General features: G+C 37.6%; 2 protein-coding genes across 3 annotated transcripts in view; one reads left to right on the top strand and one right to left on the bottom strand.

Annotated features, from left to right (window-relative positions):
- The window catches only part of igf2r (insulin-like growth factor 2 receptor), a 45,774-nt gene extending 38,363 nt beyond the window's left edge, over positions 1–7,411 (bottom strand). The window contains 5 exon segments of the mRNA XM_028440440.1: positions 2–134; positions 2,355–2,453; positions 3,316–3,434; positions 5,615–5,754; positions 7,178–7,411. Coding sequence (XP_028296241.1) covers positions 2–134; positions 2,355–2,453; positions 3,316–3,434; positions 5,615–5,754; positions 7,178–7,305 — 619 coding nt within the window. The 5' untranslated portion in view covers positions 7,306–7,411.
- A 1,098-nt stretch (positions 7,412–8,509) lies between these two features.
- Positions 8,510–14,764, top strand: LOC114458278 (high choriolytic enzyme 1-like). Of its 2 annotated transcripts, XM_028440660.1 has the most exons (12): positions 8,510–8,638; positions 10,654–10,701; positions 10,767–10,811; positions 11,131–11,159; positions 11,254–11,305; positions 11,366–11,412; positions 12,365–12,434; positions 12,511–12,625; positions 13,772–13,944; positions 14,023–14,104; positions 14,176–14,297; positions 14,693–14,764. In XM_028440660.1, the coding sequence occupies exons 1-12, from the start codon at positions 8,596–8,598 to the stop codon at positions 14,734–14,736; spliced, it is 870 nt and encodes a 289-aa protein (XP_028296461.1). In that variant the 5' UTR covers positions 8,510–8,595; the 3' UTR covers positions 14,737–14,764. The 2 variants fall into 2 exon arrangements, with proteins under 2 accessions (XP_028296461.1, XP_028296462.1); XM_028440661.1 differs by lacking the exons at positions 10,767–10,811; positions 11,131–11,159; positions 11,254–11,305.
- Positions 14,765–21,941: the final 7,177 nt, after the last annotated feature.

The raw sequence follows: 21,941 nt of genomic DNA, 5'->3' as shown, positions 1-21,941 counted from the left end.
CTTATGTTCCTGCAGATGTTGATGTAGAAGTCCACGTTGTCGTCTCCGTCGTCCACCAGGTAGGCGTCTGTGCCTTTGATCAGGGGACTGAGGTCATGTTTGTTACCGTCAGAGTCAAAGACGTGACACGGGACCTGAACCAGGACCAGACACCGGAGGTTAAAGTGTACTGATACTACCAGCTCAGGCCGTTCCAAGTTCACAGCAGGAATCCCCCCCTCCCTGTCTCTTTTCTGGTACAGTAGAACGGACGTGATCACCAGCTGAACTCGGTTCCCACAGACAAACACGTCATCACGTTAATTTATGACACACATATGGCGTTACGTCACCATTAAGCGACTCTGGGTTTGTTGTTGACAGTATATGCTGTTAATTTCATATCTTCTGTTGCGTAGTGTAACTATACGGCCACATTTACCCAGACACGTGCTCTTTTCACGGCTGGATTATATGAACGGACTGGGTTTCCCAGGGCCCCTGAACGCAACACGGTAATTCTGCTCATATTTGCTCTATCGGAGAAATTCCACCAGTTTATGAAAGATAAGAAGTTGCTCTTTACAGCCGGTGTCTGTAAATTTAATTTTACTCACACGTGATTGAAACATTAAAGTTGCTGCTTTGTTTTGTCAAAATCGACACAAGGAACATAGAGAGAACCACGTTATGTTTAATCTGATTGGTCGACTATGATGTGATGCATTACGTTTAATCTGATTGGTCGACTATGATGTGATACATTATGTTTAATCTGATTGGTCGACTATGATGTGATACATTATGTTTAATCTGATTGGTTGGTTATGATGTGATGCATTACGTTTAGTCTGATTGGTCAGTCATGATGTGATGCATTATGTTTAATCTGATTGGTTGACTATGATGTGATACATTACCTTTAAGCTGATTGGTCGACTATGATGTGATGCATTACGTTTAATCTGATTGGTCGGTTATGATGCAATACATTACGTTTAATCTGATTGGTTGACTATGATGTGATACATTATGTTTAATCTGATTGGTCGGTTATGATGTGATACATTACCTTTAAGCTGATTGGTCGACTATGATGTGATGCATTATGTTTAATCTGATTGGTTGGTTATGATGTGATACATTATGTTTAATCTGATTGGTTGACTATGATGTGATACATTATGTTTAATCTGATTGGTCGACTATGATGTGATACATTATGTTTAATCTGATTGGTTGGTTATGATGTGATGCATTACGTTTAGTCTGATTGGTCAGTCATGATGTGATGCATTATGTTTAATCTGATTGGTTGACTATGATGTGATACATTACCTTTAAGCTGATTGGTCGACTATGATGTGATGCATTACGTTTAATCTGATTGGTCGGTTATGATGCAATACATTACGTTTAATCTGATTGGTTGACTATGATGTGATACATTATGTTTAATCTGATTGGTCGGTTATGATGTGATACATTACCTTTAAGCTGATTGGTCGACTATGATGTGATGCATTATGTTTAATCTGATTGGTTGGTTATGATGTGATGCATTACGTTTAGTCTGATTGGTTGGTTATGATGTGATACATTATGTTTAATCTGATTGGTCGACTATGATGTGATACATTATGTTTAATCTGATTGGTCGACTATGATGTGATACATTATGTTTAATCTGATTGGTCGACTATGATGTGATACATTATGTTTAATCTGATTGGTTGACTATGATGTGATACATTATGTTTAATCTGATTGGTCGGTTATGATGTCGACTATGATGTGATACATTATGTTTAATCTGATTGGTTGACTATGATGTGATACATTATGTTTAATCTGATTGGTCGGTTATGATGTCGACTATGATGTGATTCATTTGTTGTCTGGTTATTTCATTTTTTGTAGTTTCACAATGTCTGTTGATAATTTTAAAACAAAAAAAAAAAAATACTCAGTAAAGTTTGGGTGTATAAATGTAATGAATTACTTTAATTAAGTACAAGTAAAATTACTGATTTAGAAATATACTCTAAAAAGTACCATAAAAGCAACTCAATTACAGTAACGTGAGTACTGTACTTTCACCTCTGTGAGACACGCGGACCAAAAATGATCATACAATGAAAACATGAAGAGAACGTAGATATAAAACCAGTCTGAACCAGCTGGTGTTACGCTCTGACTGGTGATAATGTTATCCTGTGACTCAGAAAATGTAAATAAACGTGTTTTTATTACGTAGGTGTTTCTCTGCTGCTGCTCATTATCTCCGACTGTGGTTTCTTCTGTGAACGCATCATGTGACAGTGTGTGAAAGTGTTTATCAGTGTGTGACATTGTGTAAGTGCTCCTTCACGTACCTCAGCGTGAGCTTTGAACTTATCCTTTGTACACACAGTGTAGGTTTTCCACTCAAAGTAATGAACACACTGAGACACTGCAACCAGCTCTGGAGAGCCCTGTAACACACACACACACACACACACACACACACACACACACACACACACACACACACACACACACACACACACACACACACACACACACACACACACACACACACACACACACACACACACACACACACACACAGTGAGTTGTGAGGTCTGAAAGTGCTACAAAATAAACGTCCCATTTAAACAATAACAGTAGTTGATCCATTGCTTTCAGGGAGTTTAATGAGCAGTAAAGTGTGTAAACTGTTACACATACTGAGAGTGGACCAATGCTAAAGCTAAAATATACCAAAGCTAAAGTATCCTAAAGCTAAAGAATGCTAAACCTGAAATATGTTAAAGCTAAGTATGCAAGAGCTAAGAAATGCTAATTCTAAAGTATGTTAGGCCTAAGTATGCTAAAGCATGCTAAAGCTAAGTATGATAAAGTTAAAGTATACCAAAGCGAAAGAATACTAAAGCTGAAGTATGCTCAAGCTTAAGAATGCTAAACTAAGTATACTAAACCTAAAGAATGCTGAAGCTAAAGTATATTTAAGTTAAGTATGCTCAAGCTAAGCATGCTAAAGCTAAAGTACACTAATGCTAAAGTGTGCTTATGCTAAAGCATGCTAAAGCTAAGGTATACTACAGCTAAGTATGTTAAAGTTAAAGTATGCTAATGCTAAAGTGTGCTAATTCTAAAGCTAAAACATGCTAATGCGTGATAATGTTAAAGTTAATGTATGCTAAAGCTAAAGAATGCTAAAGCTAAGTATGCTACAGCTAAGTATGCTCCAGCTAAAGTATGCTCCAGCTAAAGTATGCTCCAGCTAAAGAATGCTAAAGCTAAAGAATGCTAATACTAGAGTTAAAGTCTTACCAGGGTTTTCCCACACTGGAAGCTCACACTGCTCTGCACGTTGGTTTCTCCTCCAGGACATTTATCAGTGCTGTTGAAGTCCAGAACAGAGCCAGAGAGTATCTGTGGAGACAGGTTACCTGCACGCACGCACACACACACACACACACACACACACGCACGCGCACGCACACACACACGCACGCACGCACGCACACGCACGCACGCACAGAGACACACACACACACACACACACACAGGTGTCATCATTCCAATAATGTCTGTTATTGTTAGGGATGTGACGAAATTTCTCATTGTGTTAAAAATCTGTCACAAGATTTTTCTTTATTTTTTTGTGAGCTATCCCCTTCTATTTGTGACCTGTGGGGGCAGTAATGCACCTTTGCTACGTCTAGTCTGCCAGAACCTGCAGTAGGTTGAAGGAAAAGAAGAAGAGGAGGAGTACATTTTAGTTTGAGGCTGCATTCAAATATTCCCTCCTATCTCCTTTCCTATCCATTGTTCCCTCCTATCTCCTTTCCTATCCACTGTTCCTTCATCCTCAGAAGTGTTTAAGTGGTGGCCATGATGAAGAGCATCCAAATTCTCTTTAAGCTCAGAAAAAAAGGCTCAATGCTTCCTTTATAACCTCCTTTAGCCTAGGAAACACTGATACATCCTTTACCAAAAGAGATGAGATGTTGCTGACCCACAATTCCTTGCGGCAACAACATTTAAAGGGAAACGCATACCCGAACGTGTAGAACAGGGGTCCCCAACCCTGGTCCTCAAGAGCCCCTATCCAGTATGTTCTAGATGTTTCCCTCTTCCAACACACCTGATTCAAATGATGACCTCATCATCAAGCTCTGCAGAATCCTGATAACAATCCTGGTTATTTCATCATATATTATTATATGTAGACATATTATCAGATTATAACTGACATAAAACAGACACTCTGTGGTTCTACAAAAAATATCATTTTAATCCACATGATGTTTTATTAATCATAATTAATATTAGTGAGTAGAAGGTGAGTGTGATCAACCATTCTCTATGTGACGTTCTTTAGTTTACCTTTAGTTCCTCGTAGCCATGGTAACCTCTTTTCCTTTGATTTACATTCAGACCTGTGATTTATGACATTATATCAGTGGAAAGTGTTAGAAATGAACTTTTAGTTTATTTTAGGACATTTGTAGCTTTTTCACCACGACAGACGTCACTGACCTTCATTAACCTTCAGATTATTACGTCACCTAGAGGAAGTGTGTCTGATTGTATAAACAAACGTGATGGCCTTTTCCTAACACCTTTCATTAACCCTGTGATGTCATCCATGGGGTTAAGGAACAGTGGATAGGAAAGGAGATAGGAGGGAACAGTGGATAGGAAAGGAGATAGGAGGGAACAGTGGATAGGAAAGGAGATAGGAGGGAACAGTGGATAGGAAAGGAGATAGGAGGGAATATTCAGATGCAGCCCTCGTTTCAATTTGTAGAAGTAGTTTATTAGTAGTTATAGAACATGTGTGTGTAGTTGCAGCATGTTGTTAATGACGTACGTGGCTCTGTTTACACTATATATTGACTGACTAGAACTTTGATTTGGTTTTACACATAATATTGTTTGCACTTGAAAAAAATAAAGAAATATAATATTTTATTTATTATATTTTAACTTTTATAATTTTTAGTTTTAGATTAAATTTGTGGAAGAAGAAGTTTATTAAAAGCTCATGCTTACATCATGCACGTAGAGTTATAATAAAACAAAACTCTGTTAAATAAGTCTGTTGGTCCAGTCATAGATCATAAGCTCAGTGTATCATCACAGTTATTATTATTACAAACATTAGCTCACAGGAAACAGGAAGTGTGAGCACATGCGACACACCACAGGTCATGTGACGACGTGACACATGCACCATCTACATCACTATTCTAAAAATAGAATATACAACCTATACATAAACTAAATTCATTTATATACAGGAAACAGGAGGTTCCAGAAGCATCCACAACCTCTTTATCTCCTCCTCGGACGTTCATTGACATCAGACACAGTAACAATAATAATAATAACAATAATAATGATTGTTCTCTAAGCACATCTCTCAGATCAAAGTCTTCTTCTACTGCCTTTAAAAAGCATTTAAAGGAACAGTGACATTATTCTATAGAGCTTCTGTATTAATGTTTCACCTGTTTTTATTCTTCTAAACTTTCTTTACCACATGTTAATAATCTAAACTACTCTTACTTCCTGTTTCCTGTGAAGCGCACACACACACACACACACACACACAGTGACCCACCCACAGAGCGCTCCTGTCCTGTGCTGATGTTTCTCAGACAGACGGCGACGTCTGAGCCGCAAGCAGTGGGCGGAGCCTCAGAGCAGAGCCTCAGAGTGTAGTTAACGTTAGTAGCATGGTCGAACACCTCCCAGTTATACCTGTGTGTGTGTGTGTGTGTGTGGGGGGGGTTAAGAACAGTTCATACACAATTCAATGTACTTTACATGATTAAAAAATGCAATAGAAAACAAACAGTTTTTAAATCAATAAAAACATTCAAATAATTAAAATAGTCAGCAGTGTGTGGTGTGTGTGTGTGTGTGTGTGTGTGTTTTTAGGCCTGTCTGTCCTGTTTGATCTGCTCACAGTTCACTGTGTTTATTTTAGAGCAACAATTACTGACTATACTGCTAAAATTATGGTCTATACTGGTCTGTAGTAGTCTGTACTGGTCTGTAGTAGTCTGTAGTAGTCTGTACTAGTCTGTACTAGTCCTGTACTAGACTGTACTAGACTGTACTAGTCTGTACTGGTCTGTACTGGTCTGTACTGGTCTGTACTGGTCTGTACTGGTCTGTAGTAGTCTGTACTGGTCTGTACTGGTCTGTAGTAGTCTGTAGTAGTCTGTACTGGTCTGTACTAGTCTGTGCTGGTCTGTACTAGTCTGTAGTAGTCTGTACTGGTCTGTAGTAGTCTGTACTGGTCTGTACTAGTCTGTACTAGTCCTGTACTAGACTGTACTAGTCCTGTACTAGACTGTACTGGTCTGTACTGGTCTGTACTGGTCTGTACTAGTCTGTACTAGTCTGTAGTAGTCTGTACTGGTCTGTACTAGTCTGTAGTAGTCTGTACTAGTCTGTAGTAGTCTGTACTAGTCCTGTACTAGTCCTGTACTAGTCCTGTACTAGTCTGTACTAGTCTGTAGTAGTCTGTACTAGTCTGTACTAGTCTGTACTAGTCTGTAGTAGTCTGTAGTAGTCTGTGCTGGTCCAACGGTTCAGGGGACAACTCTGAAGTAGCTAACTGGTTACAGACACTAACTGAATCAGACGTGTGTGGCTCCGCCCACAACAGGACAGTCTCAGGTTGACCATGTGACACACACGCTATAGGCTCCTCCTTCTCCCTGCTCCACGTCTGTGTACCTGAGCTGAGACCTTGGTCTGCAGCAGGACCTGGTCCTCTCAGCGTGTGTGTGTGCATTACAGAGGATGATGTCATTGTAAAATAAGCTGACAAACTTTAACCCAACAGTGTGTGTGTGTGTATTTTACCTTGTACTGTTACTGTGTGAATGTAGTTGTTGTTGTGTTACCTACACAGGTGTGTGTTCATAGCTGTGTGTTGTGTGTGTGTTTATAGCTGTGTATTGTGTGTGTGTGTGTGTGTGTGTGTGTTTTTAGCTGTGTAATATTTGTGTGTAGTTGTTGTGTTACCTGCACAGGTGTGTTTATAGCTGTGTATTGTGTGTGTGTTTATAGCTGTGTATTGTGTGTGTATTGTGTGTGTGTTTTTTATAGCTGTGTATTGTGTATGTGTTTATAGCTGTGTAATATTTGTGTGTAGTTGTTGTTGTGTTACCTGCACAGGTCTCGGTACCACAGCTGTGGGTCCGCGTCCTTTTCTCCGGTCCCGGTTCCGGTGCTGGTTCCGGTCCACAGGAGCATCAGAGACCAGGAGAAGCGGAGCAGCGTGAGTGTTTCGGACATGATGGAGGTCAGACTAAATCATGACCAGAGCGAAACAACAAAAGAGGAAACTAAACACAACTGAGCCTGAAACATGTCACCGAACAGGAAGTTGAGGCAGCACATGACCCACGGTCACATGACTGCAGTCAGTGACGCGTTCAGGGACACTCAGAGAGCGGATGAAATATTGAGTGTTGGGAAACATTTTAGATCAGACTTTAATTAAATAAACAAAGTAATCGTTTAAAAAACAAACAGAAAATAACAACGCATAATATATATTAAACAACACGTCATTATTGTTATAGTTTTTTATTGTTGTTGTTATTGTTGTATTCATAACTGTTCCTTAACTTTTTTTTTTTTTTTTTTAAAGGTAAATCTGTGTTTACTTTTGAATTGATGTTAAAACACTTGAAAGTTACACATTTAGATTTTAGGGTTTTTTTTTATTTTATTTTAGAATTTTTAAATTTCTGTTTATAAAATATGAAATACAGAAGGGAGAGGCGTTCACGGCAACTGGGAAAAAAAAGTAAGAAGAAAATCATTGTAGGATTTAATCCTGATTGTGACAAAGTCATTTGTTTTATTCATGTATATTGTGAAGCATGTTTGATCTTAATATGAGGAAAGGATTCTGATTTAATTCCTGAGTGACTGGTTCATTTTTATTTTTTTTAATTGAATGTTATGTACAGTACATTCATGCTTCTCAGTAAATAATAGCAGATAGAACATGACATCATAAGCAACAGCAATATAGAGAGGAAAAAATACAAATAAAGATGCTTTGTAAGGAAATAAAAAATAATGTAGATTACAGGTACAGGTTAAAGATGTTACAAAGCATTCTAATCTTTAAATAAATCATTTATCAAATTTAATGTGTGGATAGACATACTATTAATTAATTTGATAGATTCTATACAATATTTACATTTAATGCTGAATGGTTTAAAGTGTGGCTTAGTTTTCTGGAATTAATATTTATGGATGTGAAATTTACCAAGTTTAATTGTTTGTTGTTTTTTTGTTTTTTGTCTTTGAAATTATTATAAAGAAATGTTTCCATATCCTTCCAGAACAGTTCAATTACTGGACATCGGTAAAATAAGTGCATTAATTGTCTTAATGTTACTTATCTCAGCAAACTTTGAAATGCAGAGTGACTCTGGTTCATGTATGAGTTGAAACGTCATCGTTACGTCACATTTCACAGCTGATCCAATCAGAGGCCGTCATCAGAGGAGTGAAAACAGCTGCTGACAGCTGGAGCTCAGCCTGTGTGTGTGTCACAGAGTGAACATGGAGTCCATCATCTTCTCCTTCATCTTCTTCATCTCAGCAGGTACAAACTGAGCCTACATCATCATCATCATCATCATCCTCCACAGAAACAAACATGAAGTTTACATCCTCAACATGTGGTACATGGGTAAAAGCAGGTCATAGATCTGTCATGGTTAGAGCCAGGGTTGGGTTCAATTAAAACTTAACTAGTGCAGTGTCTGTAGGAAGTATGTAGTGCTATAGAAAAGTGACCCCCAGTTTCCAGTGGATGGGGCTCCACCGCGTTACGCCACCATAGCTGATAGGTTAACACTTTAGTCTATGTGTTCATTTCCACCAGGTCTGCTGTGGTGTGTGTCTGCTCCTTCATAGATGTGGTAGTCCGGTGCCTCCACCAGATACACACACGACTTCTATTTCTGGTGGAGCACGATTGCATCAATCAGCACAGAGAAAATGAAGCTAAACAGGAAATTAAACACGTAGTCTGCAATAAATATCAGGTTACTTTTCAGAATAAAACACTTCAGATTATATTTCAAGTAACTACATCACCAAAATGTTATAGTGTGTAAAACACAAAATCACATTCACTCTATTGTTTCCTCTCATACTGTAACTCACTGTAAACTGCAGCAACTTTGATTTAGTTCATGTTTTACTGGTTTTACAGTTTTAACTCTGTTGATAAAAATGTGTCTATGACAAAACCAGAGTCCAACCTTCTTGTTCTCCTTCGTTAGGAACACTGACCTGTTTATCTGTTTATTGTTGCGTTAAGAACACGTACCTTTAACTGCGTTCTCACGCAATTATATAATATAGTGAGAACTGCTCTGTCTCGTGACGTCTCAGTCGTTCAACCGGAGTGCACGTGGCGCACCTCAAAACGCAACCGGTGGGGATTACCGGACAGTGGGGCAAAAACCGGATCGGTGCCTTGGCGCAGCGGAGACGTATCAGTGGGAACTCCAGGTGAAAGGGTAAGTAGCTTTTTCATGGATGGACCAATGAGGTTGTGTTTGAAGGTGGGGCGTCATCACTGTAGAGGTAGGACTGATGATGTCATCAGAGTCCGTCAACTCAGGAGGTGGGGCGTCCAACAAATCTGACGTAGCACACCCTTGGACCAAGCAGCAGCCATGTGAAAGTCTCAGCTCAGTCTGAGATTCCTTCTTTTACAGAGAGATTATGGTTAAGTGACTGGCATGTTTTTCAATTACAATTAAAGTTATAATTATTATTACAATAGGTCCTATTTATGTTCTCTCACAATTACTGAGCCTGAAATAAATAACCCATTAAAATGTTTTACGGGTCTTAGGATAGCCTGATCCTAAACCAATTTTTTTTTTTTTCCCCTTCACTTCTGAAATTTGTGTTCTCATTTTTCATACCTTACTGGATTTTATGCCCAGTTTAAGTGGTTTAATCATATCTAAACTAGATTTTTAGGGCCTTATTACTCTAAATCCAAATTTATTCCATTTTATGAATTATCTGAACTCAGTTACATTTTAGTTATGATTTTAACAGCTACAGATTTGTTCAAATATAATTAATCATAATTGACCCCAACCCTGGTTAGAGCTGCACATTACATCTGTTCCTCTCCTTTGTTGTAGAGAAAAGGTAAAGATGTATTCATAATAGATCTGTTCATAAATGTACAAATATGAACATGATGATCTGTCTGTGCAGCGGCCGTTTCATATTCCGACTAAACAGTGTCTTTCCAGGTGAAAAAAACCATGTTTGGTTAGCTTAGCATGTATCGACCAGTCTCACATATTAGCTTAGCATATAGTGACTAGTCACAAATGTTAGCTTAGCACATAGTAACCAATGCATGTGTTACCAAGTAGCAACCAGTTCCACATGCTATCTTAGTACGTAGTGATGAGTTCCACATGTTAGCTTAGCATGTAGCGACCAGACTAACATGTTAGCTTAGTACGTAGCTGTGCGGGCTGAATAGGGTTTAAAGGGGCAGGGCATGGTATCTTCTCCATTGATTGGGTGGGAGTGGTTTATGAAAAGTTACATTAATTAACATCTCCTACTCTTGTTTAGCTGCTGGCGCCCCCTCCAGTCTGATCCTGGTCACTGCTCCTCTGTCAGGTCAGAGGTCACACGTTTGCTAGCTTTTCTGACAGCAGATCAAACTGATCATGTGCTCTGTGCAGGTAACGCCTCCAACTCCTCCCTGACCTCAGTGGAGCCGCCTACAGGTAGGACTCAGAGTTCCTGTGTTCAGCTGCTCATGCTAACTTCCTGGTGTGTGTCAGCTGCCTCATGCTAACTTCCTGTGTGTGTCAGCTGCTCATGCTAACTCCTGTGTGTGTCAGCTGCTCATGCTAACTTCCTGTGTGTCAGCTGCTCATGCTAACTTCTTGTGTGTCAGCTGCTCATGCTAACTTCTTGTGTCAGCTGCTCATGCTAACTTCCTGTGTGTGTCAGCTGCTCATGCTAACTTCCTGTGTGTGTCAGCTGCTCATGCTAACTTCCTGTGTGTTTCAGCTGCTCATGCTAACTTCCTGTGTGTTTCAGCTGCTGTGAATGTGTCGTCGCTGCTTCAGGTCTCTCCTCTTCTGTGATTGGCTCAAGCTGCTCTCTGTGATTGGCTGAGGCTCAGACGTGTTGATGTGAACCATGCTTCTCTGATCTGTGCAGGACCAACGTCACTACAATGAAACCCACGAGACCAATGCAGAAATGTCTGAAGGTGAATACACACGGTGCTGTGGTATCTGCCACTGATCAGTGACGTTTGTTTCTGCTGCAGATGTTCAGCAGGACTTTGTGACTCAGGAAGGAGACATTCTGGTGCCGGTGAGACCTCCTTGTTTTTTCTAAACTAGTGGTTTTCAACCTGTTCAGCCCTTTAGCGACCAGAGAGGTTCCAGAGAGCGGGGGCCCTTCAAAATAAAGGTCCATAGAGCAGGGACCCCCACTGTAGCTGAAGGTGGTTGAACACAGACATGAACATTGAAGAACAGTCATGTGGAGACAGGACCATCTATAAGGGGGAATAAAGGGGAGAGATTTTTGGGGTCCATCCATAAAGTCAGTAAAATGATGGTCTATTGTTCTATGAATCTGTGATAACCACATTTATTTATTCATCTGAATAATATCCACTGTTATCCAGGAACGTTTATTATTATTATTAGTCATCTTAAAGATGGAAATCCTGTTTTAATCACTAATAAAATGGTTCAAAGTGACCAAAAATGGTGGAAAATGTGGTAAAATGGATTTTAAAAACCACAGAAATTGGTTAAGTTACAAATTGTGGGTAATGAATTCAAAATGTAGGAGAAATTAAGGTAGCAAAATATGGTTATTAAAATAGTGAAATTGGCAAAAATCAATGCAATCTGGTGAAAAGAGGTTAAAAGTGACAATAATCGGTCAACATATGTGACATTAGGTGTAAAAGTGGTAGAAATGGTTTATAAGTGTTGAACATGTCTGAAAAGTCATTAAAATGTGATGTAAAAGTGTCAGAAATGTAGAAAAAATACATTAAAAGGAAGAAGAAAATATGGTAAGGAGTGATAAAAATTGGTTAAAATACGATGTTTGGTGTAGTTGTAAGGGTAAAAATGGGCAGAAATTGTTCAGAAATTATTCTTAATTTCTTGAAGGCATCTCGCGACCCCAACTGAGGTCCTGACCAAGGTTGAGAACCCCTGTTCTAGATTTCTTAATTGGTGTGTTTTTGATATCCTTTTTTCTAATCTAAAGGCTTTTTTTTTTTTTTTACTGTTTTTGTCCACAGACGGACAGGAACGCGGTCCAAACTCTGTGGGCGGACGCTGTCATGTTCTACGTGATCAACAAAGATCTCGGTTCGTTTCCTCACAGAAAAACAAACGCAGATTAGGGAGAAAAACAAAACGCTGACTGTTTTATTTATTATTAAAGCCAATCGAGAAGCTGACGTCCTCGCCGCCATGAACATGATCTCTAGCATGTCTTGTATCCGCTTCAAGAAACGCACCAACGAGCTCAACTACGTCACCTTCACGAGCGGAGAAGGGTGAGGAACCAGTGGGTCACTTCCTATTGATCATGTGAGATCCAGTAGATCTAATCTGATCATTAGGCCCATGGAGAATTAATAATCTGATAGATCCTCATGGCTGATTAGATCAGTAGGTGTTGTAGGAGATCAGCACGTAGCTAACCAGTTCCACATGTTAGCTTAGCACGTAGCGACCAGTTCCACATGTTAGCTTAGCTTGTAGCGACCAGTTCCACATATTAGCTTAGCACGTAGCGACCAGTTCTACATGTTAGCTTAGCACGTAGCGACCAGTTCCACATGTTAGCTTAGCTTGTAGCGACCAGTTCCACATGTTAGCATGTTAGCACTGAAGTGTATTAAAGCATCTAACATGTGATATTAAAGGTTTATAGTCCTTTTCATATGTGAAACTCATGAATAATCTCACAGGAATCTGGGGGTGTTCAGACTTTGTCTGCAGAGCCCCTCTAAGTGATAAATTGAGAGACACCCTATTTTGACATTATGGAGGTGTAGCTCTTTTGGGGCGATAAGAACGTTGACACAGGTGTTAGTCGTTATTCAGAGATATGGGAACCTAATGATTCCAGATGTTAGACTTGTTTTTCTTAAATCTGATACTGAGCTGATGAAGCCCCAGGCTCACATTTCCTGTTATATTTTTCCCCATGATGATAAACTGTTTGTCTGTACATCCACAACCCAGAACTGGGCTGTTCTTATATGGTTATGAGCTAATATTAAAGATTGGAAGACATATATATATATATATATATATATATATGAGGGATTTTCTTTACCAGCCTCAGAGTTTTGTAATGATCTGACCAGCATGCTCTCATCAGGTCTCATTATTACTTGTTCAGGACATTGATTATATTTAATAAACTGCATATTATTTACAAGTCATTCGATCGAAGACTTTTTCCTACACCACCTTGTTGTCATCGCATCCACACCACAAGAAACAACAGAACGTAGTGAGGAAGCAATGGTCACTTCTTGGTAATGCTGTAGATCTAATCTGACCATTAGGTCCATGTAGAGTGAATAATCTGGTGGATTCACAGAGGAGTAGATGCTTGAGGCTGATTTTATCTAGTAAGTCTGTGGTCAGTAGATCATGTGGATCCTCAGACTGATCCTGATCCTCCTCAGATGTGCCTCCTTCGTGGGGTGTCGTGGAGGATCTCAGCCTGTGTTTTTCAGTCCAACCTGCTCAGTGGGAAACATCTGCCATGAACTCATCCACGCTTTGGGTTTCCACCACGAACACACCAGAATGGACCGGGACCAGTTCATTGACGTCCACTGGGACAACATCCAGCCAGGTGAGAAGGTCTCTGGGATCTACAAGCATCTGTTCTTCTCCAGGTTAATCTTTCTAAACATGTTCACTCACCTTAAAGGCAAAGAGAGAAACTTTGAGAAGAAAGCTGGAGACACTCAGAACCTTGCGTACGACTTGGAATCCATCATGCACTACGGAAAGTGGGTCATGCCACACTTGTCCTCCTTCTGAACCTTTGTGAAGGTGTGGAATCATCTGATTGTTGTTTCAGGTTCTTCTTCGCCTCTGGAAGTCGTCCCACGGTAGAGGCTCTGCACGGTGGAGATCAGATGGGTCAGAGGGAACATCTGAGCTCACTGGACGCTCAGCGACTGAACATGCTCTACCGCTGTGGTAGGTCCACATTAGGAGGTCCACACTGACCATGAAGACTAGACGTCTGATGTAATGCTACAGCTTTCTGACTCTCATCAACCTTCATTAATGTCAAATTTACTGAGAATTTACACCTGAACTACTAGAAACCATAGAGCTAGGAACCATAGAGCTAGGAACCATAGAGCTAGGAACCATAGAGCTAGAAACCATAGAGCTAGAAGAACCAATATACAGGATTGTCTAATTCTCTTAAACTCTATCAGCAGCTCCTGCTGCTCTGATCTAACTGGTGTCTGTGTTAAGTGATGACCAGCTAACATGATCACCAGCTGGTGTAAGACACCAGTGGAGTGACTTGGGTCTACTGTAACTTATTCAGTACTCAATGGCAGTGTGTGTGTGTGTTACAGAGGAACGTAGGAGATGGCAGGAAGACGCTGTGAAGAACGTATGAACTGTGATTAAAGTGAACGTCCACTACAGTCTGAGTCTTTATTAAAATGATCTGAGTCAGAATTAAAACCTGCTCTCACACAATATGAACTCATCCATTCACAGCCTCATATTTCATCATGTGACCCACTGTTGTCTCTGTGGGACAGCATGTGTGAGTGAATCCTGGAACCTAAACAGTTTTCTGGAGCAGAAATTACCACAAAAATGGTTAAAAGTGGTAGAAAAGGTCAATATTAAAATAATTAGTTTAAACTGGCAAAAAATAATAGTGTTAAAAGTGACAATGGGTCAAAATATGTGACATTAGGTGTAAATAATAAATACTGTTATCAGGAAGTTTACTATTATAGTCAGATGATTTCCTCCCTCTGCTAGTCTACTAGAAGCCACGCCTCTACTTTTCTGCACGTGCATTGCGGAACATAATACGGTCTCATTGATATATGTCTATGGGTTTACCTGTTTCCGTTCATCATTCACTGACAGTCTTAAAAAAAACAGGAAGTGGAAGCCTATTGGCTGGATGCACTCAGCGATTGTTTCCATTTGTATAGGGGTCTATGGATGAAGGAGGGACTTGTATACATTCTTGTATATAAATGACTACCAGCAGTAGACCATAGTGAAAGACTAGTTAGGGATTTTTATGAATTTCAAAAGAATGATGGATTTCTCAGAAACTCCAGATATCAGCTTTAAAGATGGGAATCCTTGTAATCACAAAAAAATGGGTTCAAAGTGACAAATAGTGGAAAAAGTGGTGAAATGGGATTTTAAAAACCACAGAAATTGGTTAAAAGTTGCAAATTAGGGTAATCAAATAAGTTTAAACTGGTAAAATATGGGCATTAAAATCATGAATGTGGTAAAAAAAATTAGCATGAAATCTGGTGAAAAGAGGTTAAACGTGTCAACATGTGACATTAGGTGTAGAAATGGTTTATAAGTGAACATGTCTGGAAAGTGGAAAAATGTGTAGGAAAGTCATTAAAATGTGATGAAGTGTCAGAAATCGAAGTATTGTAGCAAAAATACTTTAAAATCACCAATAATATGGCAAGAAAAAGTAATAAAAATATGGTGAGTTTGGTGGAGTTGCAGAAAAATGACTCAAATTGTTCAGAAAATATTCTTAAATTTATAAAGACATCTGGGGACCCCCTCCCAGTGTCTGGTGACCCCAAATGGGATAACTGCAAGATTGAAAACCCCTGCTATATATGACCTGAACACACAAAAAAAGGTTTTAGAATATACACAAAACTAAAAAATCAAAAAATGCAACCCTAGTAGAATCTAACAAAGAAACAAAAAAAACGATGAATAAAATCTAACAAAGGATCAAAAAGACCAATAAATAGAATCTAACAAAGAAACAAAACCAATAAATAGAGTCTAACAAAGAAACAGAGACCGATAAATAGAATCTAACAAAGGATAAAAACTCCGTCAACTTCCAGTCTCTATGCAGCATGTTCCAAACACAAGGAGCTCATGTACAAAGGCTTTTTTCCAGCTCTGTGCGGGCAAAAGGAACCGTGAGCAACAGCTGATCATTGGATCTCAGTGCATAAGTGTTCGTGCTTCTCTTTGTAAGTAATGTACAGATGTAAGAGGGCAGTAATCCATTAAGAGCCTTATAAATAAAAGTAAACCCATGACACTGCCTCCTAGTGTACAAGGAAGGCCATCCCACCCTAGAGTACAGCTCACAGTGATGTGTCATGGCTCTACAGTTTGTGATGAACCTCAGAGCAGAATGATAAACAGAGTCCACCATCAGAAGACATGTACAAGAAGCATTCATATAAAAAAGGTCACCATAATCTAACACAGATAAGAATGTGGCAGAGACAAGGAGCTTCTTTACACCAAAAGAAAAACATGTCTTGTTGTGGAAGAAGAAACCCAATTTAAGTTTTAATTTCCTCACAAGTTTGTCAATGAAAAGTTTAAAAGTGAGGGAATCATCAATTACGACACCAAGGTATTTATATTCATGTACCACTTCTATGACATTTCCTTCAAGAGTGGACACGACCAGGGGAGTTAGAGGCACCTTCTTATGGTTAGAGAACAACATTAGCTTGGTCTTCTCAGTAGGGATGTAACGATTCACTCAACTCCCGATACGATTCGATTCACGATACTGGGTTCACGATACGATTCTCTCACGATTTATTTTACAAAATGAGACTGTAGACAAATTTTTTTTTTGGGAAAAAAACTAGAAAATACTGTACTATTTTCCTTTTATTTTTCATTGTCAAAAGAATTCCTTGATAAACTGTTCAAAACAATGCAATTTAACTAAAAATAAATCTTGAATGAAATAAATAAAGGAATAATACAAATTAAAATGAAGCCTATTAATTTAAATTCTGGTTCTATAGTAAACAATGCAAAACTGCATAATAGTTCTTTTTCTTTTAAAAGTGCAACTGAAAATGTATTTTGTGCCTTAACAATTGGACTTTAAAAAAAAAAAAAACGATTGTACTGATTTACGTCATATTTGTTTGGACCAGCAGAGGGCGCTGGTAACCCAGTGGTCGGTTGGCATGCAGATATCTTGCAGTGAAGAAGAGAAGCTATGCTAGCAGACAGAGCTAATAGAAAAACGTGACTTTTACAAATATTCAAGTAATATTACAGATATTCTTTCGGTGCTAAAGGGGTAATGAATCATTTATTAACATATTTAAGAGTAGAAGGCAGCCAGAAAGAAAGTATTAGCAGACTCCGCCTGCCGCCTACACCGCCCTCTGCTGGTTAAAAAAAGTACTGCGATTCAATTTTCAGAAAACGATATCAACCGTGATACCTATGAATCGATTTTTAACTGCCTTACAATTAATCGTTACATCCCTACTTCTCAGCATTGAGAACCAGTTTTAGATTAATCAGCGAATGCTGGACAGAAACAAAGGCTTTCTGCAGGGAATTAACAGCCTGTTCAAGAGATGATCCGAAGCAATAAATAATTGTATCATCGGCATAAAAATGCATATTAGCATCAGAAACATTTTGTTCGACATTATTAATGTACGAGATAATAAGAGGGGCCCCAAAACAGATCCCTGCGGCACCCCCTTGTGAACAGTAACATATTCAGAACAAAGGCCCTCATATTTAATACACTGTTTTCTAAATAATTTGAAAACCAAGCGACAGTGTGCTCTGACAGTCCAATGAGATGTAGCCTGCGTTTTAAAATAGCATGGTCTACAGTGTCAAACGCTTTAGAGAGATCAATAAAGAGTGAAGCACAGAACTGTTTTTTATCAAGTGCTACAATAATGTCATTTATCACCTTCATAGTAGCAGTGATAGTGATGTGCTTTTTTCTGAAGCCTGATTGCAATTTAGAGAGGATTTCATTAGAATAAAGAAACTCTTTCAACTGATCACAGACAAGCAACTCCAGGATTTTTGATGAAAACACATAAATTTGAAATTGGCCGATAATTGGTAAGAACTGCTGAGTCACCTCCTTTTAATAAAGGGAGCACAAAAGCTGATTTCCAAACAGAGGGAATATCTTTGTTCCTAATTGAAAGATTAAAAAGAATTGAAAGTGGCTCTGCTATAAAATCAGCTGCCAGCTTTAAAAAGTAAGGCTCAATCAAGTCAGGTCCAGGAGGCTTTCTGTGGTCTAATGCTTTTAGAGCTTTGTGCACTTCGTGACAAGTAAAAGGATTAAAATTAAAAGGATCACCAGAAAACATGGAAGATTCTGTGCAAGAATTCCCAGTCGTTATTCCTTTTGAATCAAATAGAGAACCAGATGATAAAAAATGCTGGTTAAAGCAGTTCAAGACTTCAGTTCTATCATAAACTGCTACAAATGTAGGAAGAGTCTCTGTGTTTTTGTTCAAAGACAGGGACTTGATCACTTTCCAGAATTTCTGTGGATTGTTGAGGTTCTCAGTGGATAAATAGAATCTAACAAAGGAACAAAGACCGATGAATAGAATCTAAAGGAACAAAGCACGATAAATCGAATCTAACAAAGGAACAACGACCGATGAATCGATATCTAACAAAGGAACACAGATTGAACAAAGGTTCAAAGGCCAAAAATTGAATCTAACAAAGGATCAAAGCACGATTAATAGAATCTAACTGAGGAACAAAGGCCGATAATTAGAATCTAACAAAGGAACAAAAGAATGATGAATAGAATCTAACAAAAGAACAAAGACCGATGAATAGATTCTAACAAGAAACAGATACCGATAAATAGAATCTAACAAAGGATCAAAAAGACCAATAAATAGAATCTAACAAAAGGAACAAAGCACAATAAATCAAATCTAACAAAGGATAAAAAAAGACCAATAATAGGATCTAAGAGAGGAACAAAGGCCGATAAATGGAATCTAACAAAGGAACAAAAATGTTGATGAATAGAATCTATCAAAGAAACAAAGATTGATAAAAAAGGATCAAAGGCCAATAAATAGAATCTAACAAGGAAAAGAGACCGATAAATAGAATCTAACAAAGGATCAATAACCGATGAATAGAATCTAACAAAGGATCAAAGCACGATAAATAGAATCTAACAAAGGATCAAAGCACGATAAATAGAATCTAGCAAAGGATCAAAAAGACCAATAAATAGAATCTAACAAAAGGAACAAAGACAAATAAATAGAATCTAACAAAGAAACAGATACAGATAAATAGAATCTAACAAAGGATCAAAGCACGATAAATAGAATCTAGCAAAAGAAACAAAAAGACCAATAAATAGAATCTAACAAAGGATCAAAGACCAATAAATAGAATCTAACAAAGGATCAATAATCGACAAATAGAATCTAACAAAAGAACAAAAATACCGATGAATAAAATCTAAAGGAACAAAGCAAAATAAATAGAATCTAACAAAAGGAACAAAGCAAAATAAATAGAATCTAACAAAGGATAAAAAAAGACCAATAAATAGGATCTAAGAGATGAACAAAGGCCAATAAATACAATCTAACAAAGGAAGAAAGACCGATAATTAGAATCTAACAAAGGAACAAAAAGAATGATAATTAGAATCTAACAAAAAAACACAGATTGATAACAAAGGATCAAAGGCCAATAAATAGAATCTAACAAAGGAACAGAGCACGATAAAAAGAATCTAACAAAGGATCAAAGCACGATAAATAGAATCTAACAGAGGAACAAAGGCCGATAAATAGAATCTAACAGAGGAACAAAGGCCGATAAATAAAATCTAACAAAGGAACACAGGTTGATAACACAGGATCAAAGGCCAATATATAGAATCTAACAAGGAACAGAGACCGATAAATAGAATCTAAAGGAACAAAGCACGATAAAATGAATCAAACAATGGATCAAAAAGACCAATAAATAAAATCTAACAAAAGGAACAAAGCATGATAAATAGAATCTAACAAAGGATCAAAGCATGATAATAGAATCTAGCAAAGGATCAAAAAGACCAATAAATAGAATCTAACAAAGGATCAAAGCACAATAAATAGAATCTAACATAGGATCAAAGCACGATAAATAGAATCTAACAATGGATCAAAAAGACCAATAAATAAAATCTAACAAAGGATCAAAGCATGATAAATAGAATCTAACAAAGGATCAAAGCATGATAAATAGAATCTAGCAAAGGATCAAAAAGACCAATAAATAGAATCTAACAAAGGATCAAGGCACAATAGATAGGATCTAACAAAGGATCAAAGCATGATAAATAGATCTAACAAAGGATCAAAAAGACCAATAAATAGAATCTAACAAAGGATCAAAAAGACCAATAAATAGAATCTAACAAAGGATCAAAGCACAATAGATAGGATCTAACAAAGGATCAAAGCATGATAAATAGAATCTAACAAAGGATCAAAGGCCAATAAATAGAATCTAACAAAGGATCAAAGCACGATAAATAGAATCTAACATAGGATCAAAGCACGATAAATAGAACCTAACAAAAGATCAAAGCACGATAAATAGAATCTAACAAAGGATCAAAAAGACCAATAAATAGAATCTAACAAAGGATCAAAGCACGATAAATAGAATCTAACAAAGGATCAAAGCACGATAAATAGAACCTAACAAAGGATCAAAGCACGATAAATAAAATCTAAAAAGAAACAAAGACCGATAAATAGAATCTAACAAAGGATCAAAGCACAATAAATAGATTCTAACAAAGGATCATAGGCCAATAAATAGAATCTAACAAAGGAACAGAGCACGATAAAAAGAATCTAACAAAGGATCAAAGCACGATAAATAGAATCTAACAGAGGAACAAAGGCCGATAAATAGAATCTAACAAAGGAACACAGGTTGATAACACAGGATCAAAGGCCAATATATAGAATCTAACAAGGAACAGAGACCGATAAATAGAATCTAAAGGAACAAAGCACGATAAATAGAATCTAACAATGGATCAAAAAGACCAATAAATAAAATCTAACAAAAGGAACAAAGCATGATTAATAGAATCTAACAAAGGATCAAAGCATGATAAATAAAATCTAACATAGGATCAAAGCACGATAAATAGAATCTAACAATGGATCAAAAAGATAAATAAATAAAATCTAACAAAAGGAACAAAGCATGATAAATAGAATCTAGCAAAGGATCAAAAAGACCAATAAATAGAATCTAACAAAGGATCAAAGCACAATAAATAGAATCTAACAAAGGATCAAAGCACGATAAATAGAATCTAACAAAAGATCAAAGCACGATAAATAAAATCTAAAAAGAAACAAAGACCGATAAATAGAACCTAACAAAAGAACAAAGCACGATAAATAGAATCTAACAAAGGATCAAAAAACCAATAAATAGAATCTAACAAAGGATCAAAGCACGATAATTAGAATCTAACAAAGGATCAAAGCCCGATAATAGAATCTAACAAAGGATCAAAGCATGATAAATAGAATCTAAAAAGAAACAATGACCGATAAAAAATCTAACAAAGGATAAAAATCGATAAATAGAATCGAAAAAAGGATCAAAACACGATAACTACAATCTATCAGAGGAACAAAGACCGATGAATAGATTCTAACAAAAGAACACACAGATTGATAACAGGATCAAAGGCCAATAAATAGAATCTAACAAAGTAACAGAGACGGATAAATAGAATCTAACAAAGGATCAAAGACCGATAAATAGAATCTAACAAAG

This window comes from Gouania willdenowi, assembly GCF_900634775.1.
Source record: "Gouania willdenowi chromosome 24 unlocalized genomic scaffold, fGouWil2.1 scaffold_320_arrow_ctg1, whole genome shotgun sequence".
Taxonomy (NCBI): Eukaryota; Metazoa; Chordata; class Actinopteri; order Blenniiformes; family Gobiesocidae; genus Gouania; species Gouania willdenowi.
This window is presented reverse-complemented; position numbering and strand designations above follow the sequence as displayed.